General features: G+C 44.8%; 2 protein-coding genes and 1 long non-coding RNA gene across 4 annotated transcripts; 1 reads left to right on the forward strand and 2 right to left on the reverse strand.

Annotated features, from left to right (window-relative positions):
• Positions 1–529: 529 nt before the first annotated feature.
• LOC100831362 (serine/threonine-protein kinase AFC2) lies at positions 530–3,964 on the reverse strand. Of its 2 annotated transcripts, XM_003575235.4 has the most exons (12): positions 3,725–3,962; positions 2,933–3,116; positions 2,787–2,813; positions 2,513–2,666; positions 2,351–2,399; positions 2,140–2,254; positions 1,889–1,980; positions 1,625–1,781; positions 1,471–1,535; positions 1,299–1,396; positions 1,100–1,202; positions 530–1,011 (listed from the first exon to the last, which is right to left on the reverse strand). In XM_003575235.4, exons 1-12 carry the CDS (start codon positions 3,818–3,820, stop codon positions 862–864), a joined length of 1,290 nt encoding a protein of 429 aa, XP_003575283.1. In that variant the 5' UTR covers positions 3,821–3,962; the 3' UTR covers positions 530–861. The 2 variants fall into 2 exon arrangements, with proteins under 2 accessions (XP_003575283.1, XP_024318178.1); XM_024462410.1 differs by having other exon boundaries at positions 1,100–1,396; positions 3,725–3,964.
• Positions 3,965–4,661: 697 nt separating this feature from the next.
• Positions 4,662–7,721, reverse strand: LOC100831662 (rhodanese-like domain-containing protein 11, chloroplastic). Its single transcript, XM_003575236.4, has 10 exons — positions 7,564–7,721; positions 7,369–7,485; positions 7,013–7,120; positions 6,827–6,923; positions 6,365–6,404; positions 6,207–6,281; positions 5,609–5,696; positions 5,469–5,536; positions 5,203–5,275; positions 4,662–5,123 (listed from the first exon to the last, which is right to left on the reverse strand). The coding sequence occupies exons 1-10, from the start codon at positions 7,666–7,668 to the stop codon at positions 5,040–5,042; spliced, it is 855 nt and encodes a 284-aa protein (XP_003575284.1). The 5' UTR covers positions 7,669–7,721; the 3' UTR covers positions 4,662–5,039.
• A 7,428-nt stretch (positions 7,722–15,149) lies between these two features.
• Positions 15,150–19,673, forward strand: LOC112271999. Its single transcript, XR_002965625.1, has 10 exons — positions 15,150–15,396; positions 15,552–15,618; positions 15,700–15,783; positions 15,867–15,904; positions 16,012–16,053; positions 16,324–16,377; positions 16,969–17,020; positions 17,625–17,714; positions 18,540–18,671; positions 19,345–19,673. It is a non-coding gene; the product is annotated as an uncharacterized LOC112271999 (long non-coding RNA).

The raw sequence follows: 19,673 nt of genomic DNA on the forward strand, positions 1-19,673 counted from the left end.
TGAGAAGAAGAAAAAACAAACAGACCAGCTAGCAGCAGCAGGGCGGCATCAGCAGGCGGCCGGCGTCGTCGTGCCCGCGCCCGCCGCCGCGCCTGCGGGCTGTGGCGCAACAATCAGCAATTCAACATGCCAGTTAACAAGACGCATCCTGCGCAGAGGGATCATCTGTATTGGCAAGCTGCTATGTGCATTTTCCCGCGGTTATCCTGTATCCCTTGTGACGAACGACTTGTCGTACGTATTATGTCTCCGACCGACGACACAAAGCATCATCTGCCAAGCTTTCATTTTTCTTGCGTCGGGAGCGTCGGCTAAGTTTTGAGTTTCTATTAGCAGTAAAAACAGAGCACGAAACCGTATAGTATAGAACACAGGTTCAATTCAATTCTTTTTAGGGAAAGCCATCTTGGCGAACTTTGTTGATATGCTAATGAAAAAACACTTGCACAATCCAAAAGGAGGCTGCAAATAAAATTCAGAGGATCCTCATGCCATATGTAAAGCTGAGACCCAGAAGCCTGACAAGGCAGAGATGAACGTGCAATTCATTTGTAAAACCAAATGCTCCAACGCTCAGACACCTTATTGATCAATAATTCCTTATATACAATTGGTAACAACAAGAATACAAGACATCCATTGGATTTTTTGTTTCAAAAAGATTGAAACAATTTCATCTCGACAACAGACAACCAATATGTACAGCCACTGGATTTATGCTTCAAAAAGAAGATTGAAGCAACTTGCATCTGTACAGCATAATCTCTGATGGTGCGCTGGAGACTGGAAGTCAAAGTTTGGCCATCAGCCCATCACATAAGTTTGGGAACATGGAAGATGTCATGTGCTAGTGATGGAACATCATTTTCTTTGCTCAGTTCGCTCTGTCAAGAATGGATGCTCAAGTGCCTCCTGGGCTGTTAGTCGCCTCGCTGGATCATACCTCAGCAGCCCATGCAAAAGATCAATAAAATCTCCAGCAGATCGATCTACATTTTCCATAACCAGATTCTGTTGCAGAGAAGAACAATCAGATTCACAAGCCACACATAATAAAATGGTCACCTTCTTAACTACAACAGCAGCACATGTATAATACCTGAAAACGAGGCAGCTTCATAACAGCTTTCATACTCTCCCGTGAAGCACATCCATCAGGCCAGTTTAAACGGCCCTTTCTGACATATTTCTCAGCTTGTCGACTACATATAAGTAAGAAATAAGGACATAACACCCTAGTAATCCTCAGAAGACTGAACAAGCTTACTGCATTGATTTGGATAAAGGCAGCAACGTACTCTGCCCTTTTAAGCATGTGATATGGCAATGGACCAAGCACCCTCTCCATCATGGCTAGATGCTCCAAATTTTCATGAGTTTGAAACAACGCCTCTCCCTGCAGTACCTCAGTAACTCAAAAACTCCATTGTTGTGATTGACGACAAATCAAGATAGGCCCCAACAACATACCGTGCAGAGTTCAACCAGTATACAACCAACACTCCAGATATCACACGGGTAACTCCAACCAAGTCCTGAACAGAACATCGACCATGGAAAATATAAACAACTTAAACCAGAATCTGGCTGAAGGCAGAGACTTTGCACTGGACAAAGAAGGTACCCAAGATCACTTCCGGAGCCCGATAATGCCTAGTAGAAACCACATAGGTCTGGTCCTGCTGGTCAAATGTTGTGCTGCCAAAATCAATCACCTTTATTGCACTGGATTTGGGCACACGTTTGTAATAGGATCCCTCCTTTGGGGAACGGGATGAAACCTGTCAGTTGTTATCAAAGAATTAGCCCATACAGTATACAAAAGCAGTATCTGAGAAAAGTATAAGATATAACTTCAAGGACAAATTAGTCAAAGAACAAAGTATACTTTGTAATCAGGCACTTTAATGTACTCTGGAGAAACAAGAAGGATGTTCTCTGGCTTTAAATCAGTGTGAATGAGGCGCAATTCATGCATAACTGCAACACACGTTACAAAGAACATAAATATGTAAACAGCCATAAGCACATTAGACATTCCTTAAACGATCATGAATGGATCAAATAATAAGCAGCAGTCATCAACTGATGACATGCTACAGTACTAGTAGGTATAAGGTAGCAGAAATGTGCACACACATGCTAGACATTCCAACAGTTGTTTGGCAACCTCCCGAACTACGGCAATTGGGAATGAGCGGTAATTGTTTTTCCGCAGAAAATCATATAAGCTTGGCCCAAGCTTCTCACAGACCTGCTCACCATTCATTCAAATTCACCAATGTTTAAGCTCAACAGGGTTATCTCTTGTGGTTAGTTCATAATTGCCATAATCTAATGATGCACTTACAATACAGATATGGTTACGATAGTCAAACCAGTTCCGAATTTGAACACAACTGCAAAATAGACCAGCTTATATATACAAGCAATCTTATGGGGAAGCAAAGCACACAGAGAAAACAATGTAACATAAACTATAATGATTAGACAAGTGAAACTGAGGACTAACCTGGATTTACTTTTTTCATATTTACAAAGCTGCTCGAGCATGCCAATTTCAATCATTGCAGCATCCCTGTACTTCTCAATGCCTCTGATGATCTTAATTGCGACCATCTCTTTCCGTTCCCTATCCCAACATTCCAACACCTGGCCAAAGGTACCTGATGTATTTGCAGAAAGACATTCATTCATGAGAACACCCTGCTGGCATCAACGAAAGCAGCATGCAAGAAACGCCTTCAGAATACAGTTCGGAAACAGGCTGCTGTCCACAAACTGACCTTCACCCATTTTTGCATCAATCCTATCTGCAGATATGAAAACAATCCATAAGAACAAACTTATGGAAAAAAGTTGACAGGAATAAAGATTGAAAGAATCCACTCAATTGCGAGTAAACCAAATAAAATTCTGGAAAGGTGATTACAGCGAGATGTGAGGTTGTCTCCCACAGCAAAAACATAATGTCCGTCTTTGTCGTCTTCCCTCAGCGGAGGGGTTACCAAACGAAGGAGCTCTTGGGCCATCTGAGAGGAAACAATACCGCCCGCTGAGAGCCCCACTGTAGCAGCACTGATTGCATTTGCAACTTCTTGGCCACAAAATTTTATCTGCGCCGCCAGACAATTAGAAAACTTAAATATCAATGTATTTGTAAAAACATTGTCTGCTGCAAACTAGATCAGAGAGATAAAAGGTGACAAAATTGTTAATCATTCAAAGATATCTTTGTTGACAAAATTGGTGCGGCTATGACTAGCGTCTTATCAATTATCCACAGCAACACACAAACATTCGGGGAAAAAAATCCAGTTAGCAAATTAAGAAGTACAACAAACTCTAATTATCATAACAAATACACATAAATCAAGTTGAAAAAACATATTAGACGAATATGGCACGCCAATTTATTCACATGATTTAAATCGGAAACTCTCGTTTCTGATAACATACTTTGGAAACCCTAATGAACAACAAAAAAATTCAATTGATCACATCCACTCCAAAACCGAGCAATTCATCGATTCTGCGTATTAATCCACTAAACAGCACTATATGTTAAATTAGCAAAAAAATCACGGCAGGGCACTCAGATCTAGGCAGAAACAAGCCGCTATTTCCAGAGATGTACGATATGCCACCAATCAAAACGACTGAAATCGACCCCAAAGGCTACTAAACCAAACACAAACTTAGCGCGTCCAGATCGGCGGTATACCTGAGTCATGTCGGGCCCGACGTCCCACCCAAGCCGCTGCCGCTTGCGCGGGCGGCGGTCCAGCGGCGCGTGCGGCATCTCGGCAAGGCACTCCATCGCTGGATCGATCTCTCCCGAACGAAGGTCTCGCGACGAAGGCGGCGGCTGCGGTTGGGGAAATTTGGTTTGGTCTTGCGTATGAGAGGAAGAATAGTTTGGTGCGATTCTAACCCTAGACCCCGCTGTTTATGGCGTGGGGAAGAGATTAGGTGGCGGTGGTGGTGGTAACGTAGATGGCCAAACATGAGCTATAGGCTGTGCCGCTGACGCTTCCGGACCAAACGGGTCCACAAGTAAGGATGGTAGTTAGGCCCACAGAACAGCGGTACATTAGCGGAGGCGGCAGTATGAGTTTTGGTGAACGTCGTAGACGCGTCCCTTGCCTCGGGTCGTGAACGGTGGACCGCTCGTTCCTCCATTACGCTGTGCTCTTTTCCGGAACGGGTCCGTGGACGCGGTTTACTCCTTTTAGTGGGCTGATGAAGAGTGGGCCTATCGGCCCAAGGGCCATACCTGGAACTGTGGAAGCCTGTGGTTCTTGTGCACCTTAGTTGGGCCAAGCCCATGTAACCGAGTGAACGCTTGGCCCGTGTGCTGTGGCGTGGTAGACGACTTCAGAATGACAGAAGAATTTCCGAGTAGAATCGCAACAGCTCCTCTCTCAAAAAAAATATAAAAAAATCGCAACAGCTGTGGTTGAGTTCATCTGAGAAGATAGCTAACGTTCACCAGCACTTTATCCTCCGGTCCCTGGTCGTTTGGTCGTTCTATAGTTCGTTTAGGCCTGAACTGTGGTTTATTGCCAGCTGCGACTGGATGATACAGTACAAGTTTGTTGTTCTTTCAGTTCGTCGGCGTTTGCTTTTCAGAACAAACTATTCGTAGAACCTATCTATGGTTTCATTAATGAAGCTGGGGGAGTTCCCCTTCCCCTTTGATAAGAAAAAACACCTTATCCTCCAGCGGTGGAATCCATCAAACAATGGAATCACACCTGCATGAGGATTTGGCTTTGGCTTAAAAAGTATGTTGCATAATATCTGGATGCAAGATTTCTGCATTCCAAACGAAGCCTACCCCTACATTCATGAGTAGATACAATCAAAAAGAAAATTCAATCCGCTAGTAACAGGCTTGGAGGGCTGGCATTGTGTGCATCATCATACAATTGCTTGGGATCTCTCGAGAAACAGTCATAGAATCTCAAGATGAATCGCTGAAATGCAACCTCCAAATTACCTCAAACACCGCAAAATTTTCCTCTGACATCCATCTGTTAATGAGGCTTCAATTGTTGAAGTAGAGGGCCAATATTTTGGGCACCGACGAATAAAGCATCGAGTAGCACAATTGCTCCAACCTGTAGTTCCAGGAGAATATTTTACAAAACTTTCCTTCGCAGAGAAAATTTAGTTTGTATCTTCTTGAAACTGACGTACCAATCGGCCTGTGAAGAGCAGCCGATAGCTCCATCCTTCCTTTGCAGCGTATGCTCGTTGCTGATCCGTCCAGCTGAAATGAGAAATTGAAAAAAAGATTTATACTCTAATGGCATGCCATTTCACTACTGAAGGATTTAGGTTGATGCAATAATGGAATGCTGAAACATAATAAGAGAACCCATTATCATTCTCATCTAAATGAGTTATTGTAATCTGATCACTGAAGCTTCGGTTGGTGGCAAGCTTATAGCTTGTACTCTTACCCAAAAAATTCAGAAACCCCGCCAATACCAGCAAGTTTGAAAGGCTGGGAACCTTCCCGCTCAAAGTCCTAAAAGAGAAAAGGCATGAAATTAATAACTTAATATAACTCCGAAACAGCAGATGACATGATGAAGCCTACCTCCTCTTCGGCAGCTTCCAGTCCTCCTTGTACCCAGAACAAATTTTCGAAACCAGCATTGTAAAGTTGCTCGGCTGCAGCGATTGATCTGCCAAAATTTTGGGGAACAAAGCAGTCAACCAAAAACAGCAGAAGAAACTCTCATTTATCACACAACAGACCTTGAGTCGTGCATGTTCCATGACACACGCTAGAAGATGTAGGTACTGGCACTGCAAGTACCGTCTTTCCAGTGCAATGACGGCAAGATCGATATTTTCTTACAAGATTTAGGATGTTGAAATAGTATCTTATGAATACGAGCAGTATGCTATCTATACACAAAGCCAATTTAAATATGTAGTATGAGCTGATGTCCAGGAAAGAGGCAGACAACTTTCTTGTCACATGGTGAGTCAAAGGATACCGAAACACGAAAATAAATAAATAAAACTCCATGAAGGACAAGATAATAGCTCAAGATAAAATAAGGACAAGATAAGAATGAGTTTAACTCCCGGCAAGGCAAGTGAGTTGAGGAAGTATGGATATGCGTTATCAATGTGTCATGGATCCAGCATCAGTAACTCAGTAAGCGAGCTAATTAAAAAGTAATTACCTCAATCCCTTCTGGCACACTAGGATAACATCTGTATCTTTTGAGAACTTCTCCTCAACCTGTTGTACAAAGTTCCTAGAAATTTGATTTACAATCAGTGAACCTAATTGGTAATGCAAAATCACGAGAAACCTGAATTTAAGGTATGTCAAGCATACTTATTGAATGACATTGTTGAGCTGCCACTCCACCAGCCACCTATGCAAGATTGATGAGAGAGTTCAGTCATACTTGAAGTCTCAAATTACAAATGGCGGTTATTTAAGAGTTAAAAAGATAAATTTCGTAACAAGAACATTCATCTTGAAGGAAAAATACATGTTTTGCGTATAGTAATTGTGTCATGCACTAAATCGTAGACTATATTATATGTAAATTTGTTAGATAGAACTACAGAAGGCATTAGGGCAGTCTCCTGTCTGGGTTATCAAAAAAACTGAACGACAATTCCACTTCTTTTTTTGACAGCAACGACAATTCCACATTATAGTCTTATATGCCAACTTGGACCATGAAAAAATGGAATAAATCTAAAATATGTCTGCAATGCAGCACAAGCAAACAGCCAAGACACGGTGGGATTTGGCTGCAAATGGTAACCAGAACTTTGTTCAGCATACCCACAATAAAGCTGAATGCTTTCTTGCCGAGACCACTCAAATCAGACGACGTATCCAGATCAAATACAGGAATCCAGGTAGAACCTTTGACCCAAGCCTGCAATATAACCAACGGACAGGAAATCTGACTGGTGCAAATAAATAGCACTAGAAATAGCTTTTCATTTTACTTGCAGAAATGATAACCTTTTGACGCTCATTTGAGGGCCTAACATCAAGAAGGACCTTGTCCGTCAGTTTGAATGTGTAGCCAGCTTCCCTGGGTGTAAGGGTCTTAATTTTCTCCTCTCTGATCTTCAGGCAGATCATTCCAGGGCCATACAAATAACAGCAGTTGAGCATTTAGAAGTTCATACATCACACACGATTGTCATGAAGCCGAATTTTTTATGATGCCGAATTCAAACAACAAAAACTGAAGCTAACAGCACTGCAACTCCGAGACGAGCAGTAAGTTCAGAAGAAGTTTGCACCGCATTGGTACTGTAGAGTAAACAAAATGAGAAGAGTAGAAAGCCATCGGAGAGGTGAAGATAGGTCACCAGCGTCTCCCAACGCCTCCTGGCGGCGGCCATCTCCTTGGCCTGCCTCGTCTCTTCCTCCTCGCCCTCCTGCCCACCCCCAACTGCCGCCCCCATCCTCACCACCCCACTCCACCTCTGCACGCGCACAACAGAGCCGGCAGCAGCTCAGGGCATAGGAAAAGGAGAGAAAAAAACACAGGGAAAAAATCGCACCTTCGAAGGGAGTAGGCGAGGACGCAATTGTCGGGAACGGGAGGAGGAGTGCGCTGCGGCCGGGGCGGCGACGCGACGTGCGAGGCCGAGAGGTGGCGCTGCCATTTTCTTGCTTTTCTTTCTGGTTTGTTTTAGGCCTTTTTTATCAGCCGTAGCTTTATCCCCATCTCGTACTCGGCTCTGCAATTGGCTCTGCAGACCTTGTGGGGACTGGAGAACTCGAGTGATGCTGACTGAAGCCTGAAACCGCAACAAGCCAGGCTACTGCTCCGAGTAGAAGGCCGTGGCGTGGCGCATGGAGGCCCTCCTCCAACGGTCCAACCCTGCATCGAGCTCTCCTTCGATGAGGAGTGAGCTCGCTGGCCCGCCGTCATGGGACCCATAAAAAGAATTGTGAGTGGGCATAGTGGTACAAAATGAGTCAAGTGAGGTCATTTTTATGGTCTGAGTGGAGGCATTTTTCTTATACATCCGACACATACACATGGGTCAAAAAAATTAAGCGGGTGCAGCTGCCCCAGGTCCGCCCATGCTCGCCGTATCCAAACGATCTGGTGAGGAGCACCTTTTGTTAATCTTACTTAGGGACCGCCCGAAGTATGCCAAATGAACGTCTGTATGTTCTTCAAATTCTCGCCTAAAGTTGTTTTAAAAAAAATTTGGAGTACTTGTTTATATGATTTTTGTTCCGCTCGACGCCATGCGATACCGTAAAACTGTTTTTCGGTGTACCTTATATGGCTTTCACGGTGCCTTTATATAAGAGATCTGCAAGAGATGCTCTAAGAACTGAGCAGAGATTCATTAGAGTTGGAGCGACAGGTGATAAGATTACTAGAGTGGCCACAAAAATTCTCGAGTTGGAGAAGATGATGATATCTATTGGGGGCCATGGTACAGTATTATAGAAATACTACCGAAAAATAGAAAAAAGTATAATGTACTATCTTCGCTCCATGCAATATTGAAAAATGTAGTGTCTTTGCCCCCATCAAATATTCAAAACTTGGGACATCTACTGTTCTTAGAACCAATACATTGAATGGAGGCGGAAGATATCACATCCTTTACTTTTTTTTCAAGGGCCTCTTTCATTAGTTGGATTTAAAAAACACAAGGATGGGAAATATAGATATTGAATGACATGCCATGTTGAATCTGACAAAAATAAAAAACGCATGGATGCGCAATAGAAGTTGTTTGATTGCACCACAAGAAAAATACGTGAACTTATTTGAAAGATTGGATTTTGGCCATAGTTGTCGTAGAAGCAAAGTAAATTTTCCACGAGGTTGGACATAATGAAAATGTTTCTTTAGAATTGCGCGCAAAGTAATCTATAGGAAAAAAAACTATGGTTTCATATCTTTGGAATAAAAGAACTATATAGAAAAAGTTAATATATTATTTTCACATAAATATGAATTTTCTTTTCACTGACCAACCACAACAAGCTAGCAACTATTATGGCGATGCGTCGCCGGCACCGTGACGAGTCTTGCCGATATAGAGACCCATCGACGGGAAAGGTAAAAGGCAGAGGGCTGTTTGGTTGACTTCCACAAGCCTTGTGCCTGGTCGGAGCGGGTGCCAGGGTGGTGTTGGAGCCTTGTTTGCTTGCTTCCTGAGACATTATCTCGTTCGCCTGGCCCGAGAGCGTGTGCATGTGATTAGCCGGAGCTCAGGCCTCAAAAATAGGACGCCCGACTCAGGCTAACCAACTAAGGAGAGGTAATAAATCAGAACTGCTGCATGTTAGTCACATCAATTGCTTTGTTATGTGTGTCAAGGCTCAGGCATCAACCAAACAAGATAATAACAGGCAAGTCTCGTCAGGCAGAAAACTTCATATCTACAGATTCCACTTAGGCACATAATCTTCTCAGGCATATATCTCAGGTCATCAACCAAACAGGCTCGATGCGTGAGCTGACGACGGTTGATATCAATCTAATAGATGACTAGTTTAGGTGGTGGCGTAGAAAAAAATGTCATTGTGTTTTGACATTACATCTTTTATTGTAACACAATGTATTTAATTTTTTCATGAAAAAATTCTTTTTGTCCTGGCAAGACAAAAATTAGTAATGGGATAATGTGGAATGGTTGGAGTGGAGGTCTAGAGGAGATCGATTGATCAACTCACATCCTTTTGGTCTGTTGTCCCTATATGAATACTTCCAAGAGTAATGCATGTGTCCAACCGCAAGGTTAATTTTGTAGTTGAACAAACACCGTATCTACAAGCACAAGGTTTAAAACAAACTTTACTCATTAGCAAATCCTGAGTTTTATCCACCACATCAGTAATCCCATCCCCACCAAACGACATTTGACTCCTAAAGGTCGAGATTGCAAGACATTATCAAGGTCAGGATGCCGATTTCTGAGATTAGAAAGTCAGAGTTTATTTCAAATCTTGCCTACAAGTTTAAGGTTTAAAATAGACTTTACTCTTTTTGTTATTATAAACAACACTCTTCTTAACATCAATATTGTTACATTAACAACAGTACAGAAAGTAGGAAATAATACGTCTAGTATGCACATTTTTTCTTGTGTGTAGCCCACAAAAATGAGTCAATAAGAGTAGCACTCTTCTACTAAGATTTTTTCATATAGGTTAGAATAATGGTACCAACTCATGCAAAGGGGATATCTCAAAAAGTATATATACAAATCAAAGCTGACTCCTCTGAATTTTTTTTGGAAAAAGGTTATTTTCATCCATAGTTCACTACAATAAATATGCTGACTTATGATCAATGGCCTTCGTCCTGCCTTGAGCTACTATTCTTCCGTCCGTGCATGCAAGGTTGGTTACTTTGTTGAGTTCGTTTTGATCGATCGTTCGGCAAAAGATCGGAAGGAATAACGGAAAAAAAGGTGAGTTGGGCGGCATGTTGGCGCAATGACCGACTTGTTCCGTATTCTCAATTTAGTCGCTATATACTTGTTCCGCGATCTTCCACTCGCCCAATCCATAACTAAAAATCAGTTGTTTGACGAGATCCAAAATTCATCGTGGAATCAATACACCACGTAGAAGGAAAAAAATGTCAGCTACATTCATGTAGCGACTATAGTTATATGTAAATAAGAAAAATGAAGGACACGCAAATGCTACGTGCATGTGTGTGCCTCGAGCTGGAAGGCAGCCGAGCACATATGCATACACTAGTATACGTATACGTATACTCAAGCTAGGCAGGTTGGATAGTCGCATGCTTGATCGATCAGGTCTGGATTAGTACAAGCATCCACCTCTAGCTAGACGATGGCCAGCTTGTACGCGGCCGGATAAGCACAGAGGAAAAGATAATGATGGTTTAAAGTTTAAATAAAGAGCTAGCTAGCATGTCTCGTCTGATCCAAACAGATGGAATCAGAAAATCAGGAGGCCGTTCGGCCGGCCGCATGCATCACGCCAGCCTCTCCAGGTCGTTGCATGTTGCCTATAAATAACAAGCCAGGTCAAGGCTAAGGAGGGGGAGCGCGCCCAGGATGGCGGCGCGGCGCAGTCCACAACGTCCCCAAATCAAGAATGAGGGGGAAGGGAAGAAGGCAGCGCTCAGACGCGCAAGTCAAGGCGAACAGGTCCAAGACTCCATCGACCGATCGAGGGCCAGACGCAGGGCAGCGCAGAGAGCGAGCCCAAGTCGGCGGCAACGGGACTAACAGGGATCCAGAAGGCTAGACGCACGGCCGTGCTATACGCGCTCAAGACGACGTACAGGAGGACCACGAGGGCTGCGACGGGCGCGCCCATGGCGGCAGCACACCACTCGTGCACCCAGGCACAGCCGCCCAGGACGGCGAAGACCTGCACGGCAGCACAGCGGCGCCTTACGCGTACGAAGAATCTACAGCGGGCCGGACGCGCCCAAGACGGCGGCGCATGCCGCGCACAAGGTCACGTAGGAGATCGCCACGCATATCACGTAAGATCTTTTTTGTACTCGTTTACATCCAGATGCAGCTCGGGGTGAACAGGAGAAGATCCCGAGGTAGGACGCAGGTGCGGTGCCCACGTGCCCAAGACGGCCGGCGGCGCACGCCGTACACAAAGATGGGTTCATCGAGGTGTACAGGACCAAGACGGAGGTCAGCGAGACGCCGCGTTCAAAGCACGGCGTCAAGTAATGTATGCATAACAAGAATACATGTCCCTGGACAACAAGGACAGCGGCCGGCCATGCGCTCTTCCAAGGGGTCGCCGTACAGGAAGATGAGTTCTTCTTTCATCATGGTACGTAAAGAACCCTCTATCTTCCTCTCTTCCTCGTCTATGCAGGTGCCATGGAGATAAAGCAGGCAGGAGCCATGCCGTTGTCTTTAGAGTTTAGCGGCGTGATTTTGCGACCACCTTTTCACGTGGTCCTGATTGCCGTCGCGGGCCGTGCGTCATGTTCTGGCACCCGCTCAGTGCGGGACGTCGTCTTCATCAATAATCAGCACACGTCCGTCCATGCCGTTGGTGCGGTTGTGGGCGATGTCTACATACTGCACGCCCGAGGCAGGGTGTTCTTCATCAACAAGTGCCATCATCAAGGCATGGTAGCCATGCCCGTGTGGTGTCCACTAAGACACCGCCATACACGGCGCCAGGCGGGTGCCTTTTCCCACTGCCTCAAGCACAACAACACACACGAGCTTAACCTGCAAGGGCAGCATGCACGTACAACGCATGCTGTAAAGCATGCGCTCTTCTTTCATCATGGTAAGTACATATTTCTCTATCTTTCTCTCTTTCTTGTCTACCCAGGTGCCATGGAGGTGCACGCAGGAGGCATGCCGTTGTCTCCGGAGCTTAGCAATCTCGTGATTGCCGTCCGGGCCATGCGCCACACTCTGGCGCCCGCCCGAGCGATGTGGGACGCTGTGTCTTCATCAACATCCTGTCAACATCAAGCGCAATCGTGTACGACGACGCGGACATGGGTGTCGTCTATACCGTGCCCACCCTAGGCGGAGCGCTACCTTGGTGAACGGGGTGTCGTCTCCATCTACCATCTGAACGCCGTTGCCGGTGGCGGCACAGTTGTTGGCGATTTCTTCATCGTTCGTGTCGTCAGGAGGTGCCCGTCGACCCGCAGCTCTCCCCCATTGTCAAACGACACCGCTCATGGCGGCCTTCTACGTGGTGTCTATCGATACACTGCAATACAGGGCGCCCTGCTTACATGTCCTTCATCGACCCGGCGTCGTGACGCCGCCGCAAATGGCAGCCTTCTACCTGGTGTCCGTTGAGACACTACCATACAGGGCGCCCATCTTGGCACATCCTTCATCAACCCGACATCGTCGCTCACGGCAGCCTTCTACATGGTGTCTGTGGAGACATCGCCATACACGGCGCCCGCCTTGGCGCACTTTTCAACAACTTCATGTCATGCATGTCATCCCTCGTGGCGGCCTTCTACGTGGTGTCCGCTGAGACACCGCCATACGGGGCGCTCGTCTTGGCTCATCCTTCACAGGTTAGTGCTGCTCCTGGCGGCCTTCTACGTGGTGTCCGCTGAGACACCACCATGTACACGGCGCCCACCTTAGCACGGTCTTCACCAACTTGGCATCAATACGATGTCGCTCGTGGCGGCCTTCTACGTGGTGTCTGCTGAGACCCCACCATACACGGCGCCCGCATTGGCGCACTCTTCACCAACTTCGAATCAGCATGCCGCTACTCATGGCGGCCTCCTACGCGGTGTCCGTCGAGACACCGCTACACGACGCCCGCTTGGGCGCATCCTTCATTGACTCATGGCGATGTCTCTTGCACCTCCGACAACATCTACATCATCGTCTTCAACATCAAGTCTACTCCCTCATCCGCATTGCCGATGGCATTCCGGCATCCAAGCATCTTCTCCAACACCGACTAAGCACCGGCGACGCTAATCCACTCCACCGACATGTCCTTGTATCGATGAAGTACATCACCACACCACATGCTCTTGCTGGGCACCGACGCTAGGTGACGGCAAGACATCATGTCCGGTCCGACGAGGCGGACATTTTACAAGCCGGGTACCGACGAGGCGAAGGCCACTTCATCAACCTGTCTAGCTGACAAGGCGCGTGTCAGCTAGACACTTCATTGTACATCGACAAGACGGTGTAGCACGTCGTTCGGCACCTGCACGGTCGAACGGTCGTGGCTTAGCATCGACGGAGCGGGGTCGTTCCACCCCTCTCTTCCTATTCATCACCACCATCTTCTGCACCAAGCACAAGGAGAAGACAAGACTTGAAGACGACACCATTGCAGCAGCTTAATCGGAGGTGGTCTGCAGGCTTGACCTGTGGACGTAATTAAGCGGGAGCTTTCCGAGGCCCCGTGAACCAAGAAACCGCAATCGCCTATGTCATGTTGGTCGTGCTAGTAGGCCACACGGAGCGCATGATGTATAAGGGAACTTGTAATTTCGTTTCTCCATGGTGAGATTAATAAAATACATGTTTCCCTACTTTGTTTCATTAATTTGTGTATATTAGTACACTGGCACGCCCGCACCTTTTTCTTTCTCCTGGAGCGTTTGAGAAAATACACTCTTTGCCTTAGAGTTTCGTTATTTTGCTCCCCAAACATCAGTCAACAGTGGCAGACCAAGATTTGCCTTGAGCCTAGGGCCGAGCACCTAAGTTCAGAGCTAAACAGTGTATAATGTGCTAAATTAGTAGAGATTTTCAATTTTCTTCTATAACGTATACAAAAAAAATTGTTCCAGGCCTGGGTCTATAGCCCAGGTAGCCCTGGGCATTGGTCCGCCCCTGAGTCAACTTCTCAATAGTAAAACCGATTTACTTAATAAAATGTTTTCTCATTAAGAAAAGCTACGACCTAATGCAACTAAAAGTTCATTTAGAAATTTAGAAGTTCTGCCGGGAAGTTATAAAAGTTCTTAAAAAAACAGAGAGAAAATTTTAATATTAAGTTTTCTCAGTGAGTTGAAAGGTCGTCCAGAAATTTTGAAAGCCCGTCCAAATTTGTTGAAGGTACATTCGAAAAGTTTGTCAGGCACCAGCCAGAGAGAGAGCTGCTGCCGTGGCGGTGTGGCGGTGGTGGTGGTGCCGTGGTGGTGTGGGTGGTGAGGTACGAGGGCGGTGGGAAGGGTAGAATAAAACCAAGGGCGAGGTTCTCCCAAATCAATCCCCAATCGCCCCGCCCCGCCCCGCTTGTTACTCCCAAATATCCAATTCCCTCCGCCTGCTCCTCCCAAATCCCAACCCTTCTCGGCGTGATCGATCGATGGAGGAGGATTTGTTCGTCCACCGCATCAAATGCGTGGGCAACTACGGCGAGCGCTTCGGCACCGTGGACTCTGGCTGCATGCGGCGGTTCCGTCAGCGCCGGCTCGTCACCTACCTCTTGCTCAACGGCTTCCGCGAAACCTTCACAGGGTATACACATTACATTTGCCTCTCTTGCTTCCCAAGATCCGCCGACGCATCATAGATCAACGCCGAATCTGACATTCAAATATATGCACGCATCGTCCGACGATGTCTCCGGCCGTGCCGTGCCATGCGTGCAGTCTGCTCAACGAGACGGACTTGTACATGAGCGTGGCCCATCTGTCGCGGCTCGTGGTGCAGGGCCAGTGGGACGACGCCATGAGCTACGCCTCCCGCTTCCTGGGGCCGGGTCCTCCTCTGCTTCCTCAGGCATTTCAGGGCCTTCGACGGCATGGTCACCGGCGAACACAATCGGGATGTCAAGTGTCTCTACCGAGACTACAGGCAGTACCTCAAGCATGATGACTCCGTGTCCCACGACGCCCTCAGGATCCGGTCCATCACCATCTCCCTGCTCTACTCGGACCAAATCAGGTAAAGTAGTACCACTGCTTCCTGTTACTGTATACGGAGTACTACTGTATTTCTAAAAATTCATGCGATTTTTATTCCTCATGTCTTCCTTGTAGTTGTTTTACTTCTCTTGTTGATCTTGAGCCTCAAATCTGGTTGGTTGTCCATGTTTCTAGGGCCTCCCTGGACTGGGATCGTGTGCAACTGAAGGCATCGGACATTGTTAGAGACTTGGCTTACAAGGTTCCAGAGTTGAGCGACCTCATCCATTTGCCGAGAAGCACCTAACTATCATTTGATCGATTGTCATCTATCCTTTTCTAGTCGTTTCCGCCAGAGGCGCCATGTGAAGCAAGATTTCAAAGCAAGGCCTAAAACTCTTGCCAAGTTTTATCTTAGGAGGAAGAGGTAATCACTTAATCAAGGTGCTCACCGATTCTGCTCTTCCTGATTCTTGACAAACACATGCACATGTTCCTTGCTTTTTGCAGGATGTCTTGTTCGACCCAGCATCGCAAGTTAAACTGTGGTATACTTACTACCCTCTTTACAAGCATCTAATGATTAAGCAATGTAGCTCCCAAATTCTATATATCTGCGACAGTGAACAGCCATATTTACTCTTCTTGCTGACAGGATTGACTGCTAAGACAAGGAAGTGGCTGGCAGATATTATTGGTAAACTAGCCTCTGCTTTGCTCGACCTCCCTTGTTTAATTTCTGGTTTCCGCATCAACCATCTGTAATCAATTTACTGTTAATAGGAATTTATTTTGTAGCTTGAACACTACGGTACCATTTGATTTTCCATGGCGAACTCAAACAACCAGAAAAGATCCTGTCTTACTACTTCTCGTACACACACCGTGTACTTTGCTAACCCCTTGTTTGGAAAACCTGTTAGATTAATTTTATGCATGGCAACTGACAACCCTGTGTCATTTTCAGATGAAAGTTTACAAGCTGGTAACTGTCCTGAACTTCAGTCAAGTGGGAAGGAAGGTAAATTCACACATGCCTTTGTTAAGTGTATCGAATCTCCTCTTCCTATTAGATCGGTCTTTTGGGATAGATGGCTAGATGGGGTATCTTAACATGGTATCATAGCCAAAGGTCTTGAGTTTGAGTCTCAATCCCCCCACATTTTTCCCCAATTAATTATCCACGTCGGGCGTGAGGGGAGTTTCTTTCTTTCCACATCCACGTCGGATATGAAGGGGGTGTTAAGTGTATCGAATCTCCTCTTCCTATTAGATCGGTCTTTTGGGATAGATGGCTAGATGGGTATTTTAACAGTCTTATCCATGAAAACTTTAGCATAGTCATTTGCCACTGTCTCTTCTTACTATCTGTTCCTCCTGACTAGCTCTGTATTTTGTTGAATCCTTCTGTGTCGCATCTTCATTTCTCAAGTCAACTTAATGCTTCCATTCAGCTTTAGCATCTTATGGGATTTTGGAGACCCTAGTCCTGTCGATTTAGTACATGCAAAACTATAATGGCTAACTTTAGCCATTGTTGCTAACCCATTGTTTGGAAAACCTATTAGATTAATTTTATACATGGCAACTGACAACCCTGTGTTATTTTCAGATGAAAGTTTACAAAGGTAACTGTCCTGAACTTCAGTCAAATGGGAAGGAAGGTAAATTCACACATGCCTGTCCATGAAAACTTTAGCTTAGACATTTGCCATTGTTTCTTCTTACTATCTGTTGCTCCTGACTAGCTCTGTATTTTGTTGAATCCTTTTGGGTCACACCTGCATTTCTCATGTCAATTTAATCAATTTAATGCTTCCTTTCAGCTTTAGCATCTTACGGGATTTTGGAGACCCTAATCCTGTCGATTTATTACATGCAAAACTATAATGGCTAACTCTAGCTGCACTAATTTTTGTTACTAGTATGCAACTTCTTTGTTTTTTTACAACCAGTTCTTTGATCTTACTGCACAAGTAAGTTATTTGGTTCTCCTAAATTGAGCTGCCTGGTTTATCCTTTGGGTATTCCTCTATTGTCTATTAACGCCTCAGTTGTGATATGCTCTATTGCGATCCCTAGATCTTTGTTTTTAAACACATTCTTTGCCCCTGCATGTACAGAAAACATATGGTGGTTGCTTTGCATGCATGCTCTGTTTGTTTTAAGTGCTTCAGTACTGCACTCTCATTCAGGCTTGATGTCGTTCTTTGCACTTTATCGGTTTCTGGCTTCTCACTGCCATTTATAACTCTTGATTTTTTGCAGGTGTTTGTCGTGCTCCAGTCTCCCGCACTATGCCAGGTTGTCCTACAAATCTCAATGAAACCTATGTGATCTCATCATTGTCAAATGCAGGTAAATTATTTGAAATGTCAAACACCCTCGATTATTCTCAGACAAGGAAGAACTTATGTGGTTATGCACAGTTGATACATGAATTGTTTCATGTTAGAGATTAAGAGATCATTAAATGTATGCACCAAGGGGTATATGCATCACTTCTAGTAGTAATTGATATAATGTTAACATGCAGCTGTTTAGATGACCCAAAAGTTATCCAGACTTGTCATAAGATCTCAGGTTTTTAATTTCAGATTGGTTGCAAGAATGCATGGGGCATGCTATTTTATTTCACGATATTATTTTGTAGCTCTTGCTAGAAAAGGTAACCATGAGAAATATTGGCATATACCAGGACGAAACTCCATCTTGATCCCCTGATATAGTTTGTCAGGTAGCACCAAATGTATTCAAGTGTCTAGTGTCTATATGCATCAACATCAATGATTATATATGTGATCTGCCATATTTCAATTTCATTATTTCAGTCATATGATTATAACTGACTATGGCACCATGCATCTTTCTGCTATGGTTCGAATAATGTGGTAGATATCCATTTCGGAGTTCTGTATTTGTTAGCTGTTTCCCTTTTGCTTGTTATGTCTAGTAATTTCAGGACCCTAGTTGCATCAGGAGCTACTAAATGAGCAGTCTGCGAGTATTCATATTTACGCAATGTAGGTCCTGCTTAAAAATAATAGGTCTCGTCTGAAACTTATATTAGTAAAGTAAAAACTCTTTCTTCCAAATATGCATACATCTTGAGTCAAGTTACTCATTTTATACCCTGGTAGTACTTAATTCAGTAATATCTAAGTGTATTATTTCGTGTGCAAGGTACAAATAAGCATGCAAGTCCAGAAGGTTCCAATCTCAGAAAGAATCCAAGGATGGAACTGACTACTTCTGACCAAGATCCTCGTAGAAAAATGCAACGAACAACCTGGGGCTTTTGGTGAAACAAGTCTGGTAAGATGCTGGTCTTGATTCTCACTTTAACTAGTGACTTATCAGTTATCACTGTTCACAATCTGGATATTACAATGCACAATATTTTCTTTCTTCTGTACCATGCGGAGCTTTAATGAATAAATGTAGGTGGCAAATGCAAAGTTGCTTTTGTACAGATCTTTGTAGGGTTATTCCAAGTTAAACAGCAGCACAACCTGAGCTTACATTAATTAATATAAGACGCTCGAGGTGGCTATCGTAAATAATGTTTTTGTATTCCGTGGTAGAAATGCTTTCTTTTCAGATTATGTTGAGACATGCATCAGTTTGATGGAAACTTATGCCAGTTTGTATGGTGATAAAAAAACAATTTGTATGCCAAATTTCGGAATGGTTACTTTTTTCTTCCATGAATATCCAACGTAGTCACGCTCTTGCCATTAACAGTATAGTAGTGTCTGACGTGTTGTGGGGTAGTATTGTTCAAGTTTTGTAGGTCGCCTTTTACCAATGGTTAGTTAGCACCGTAGTTTGTATTCGCTGAAATCGTGCATTTTACAGCACGCAGGAGGTGTGCACTTGAGTGAATAAATAGCAGAATAGGGGGCTATTTTTGGCTAAGTTGTGTAAATCATCACGTAAGGTGATGTATTGTGACAGTGTTAACAGGTGTATTGCTTGTTGAGTGCAGGTATCGATGACTGAAGTTGGGACCGGAGCTCACCCGTCCGCAGATGCCGTCTTGGATGGTATTCACAGCGCCTAGCTGAGTGCAGGTATCGATGACTGAAGTTGGGACTGGAGCTCACCCGTCCGCAGATGCCGTTATGGGTGGAAAAGAGGCGTTATGAACTACCGTTGCTTTTAGAACATTAGGTTGTTTTATATTGTTGCTATTGCTGCTGCTTAAGTTATTTCTGTCGCTAGCAACATGAAGCTTGTAAGTTTGATGGAGCTGCTACTAGCCTACTAGTATTATGTTACTCCTATCTTGCAACTTTGTTTTGAGTACTACCTAAT

The sequence above is a fragment of the Brachypodium distachyon genome, chromosome 3 (genome assembly GCF_000005505.3).
Source record: "Brachypodium distachyon strain Bd21 chromosome 3, Brachypodium_distachyon_v3.0, whole genome shotgun sequence".
NCBI lineage: Eukaryota > Viridiplantae > Streptophyta > Magnoliopsida > Poales > Poaceae > Brachypodium > Brachypodium distachyon.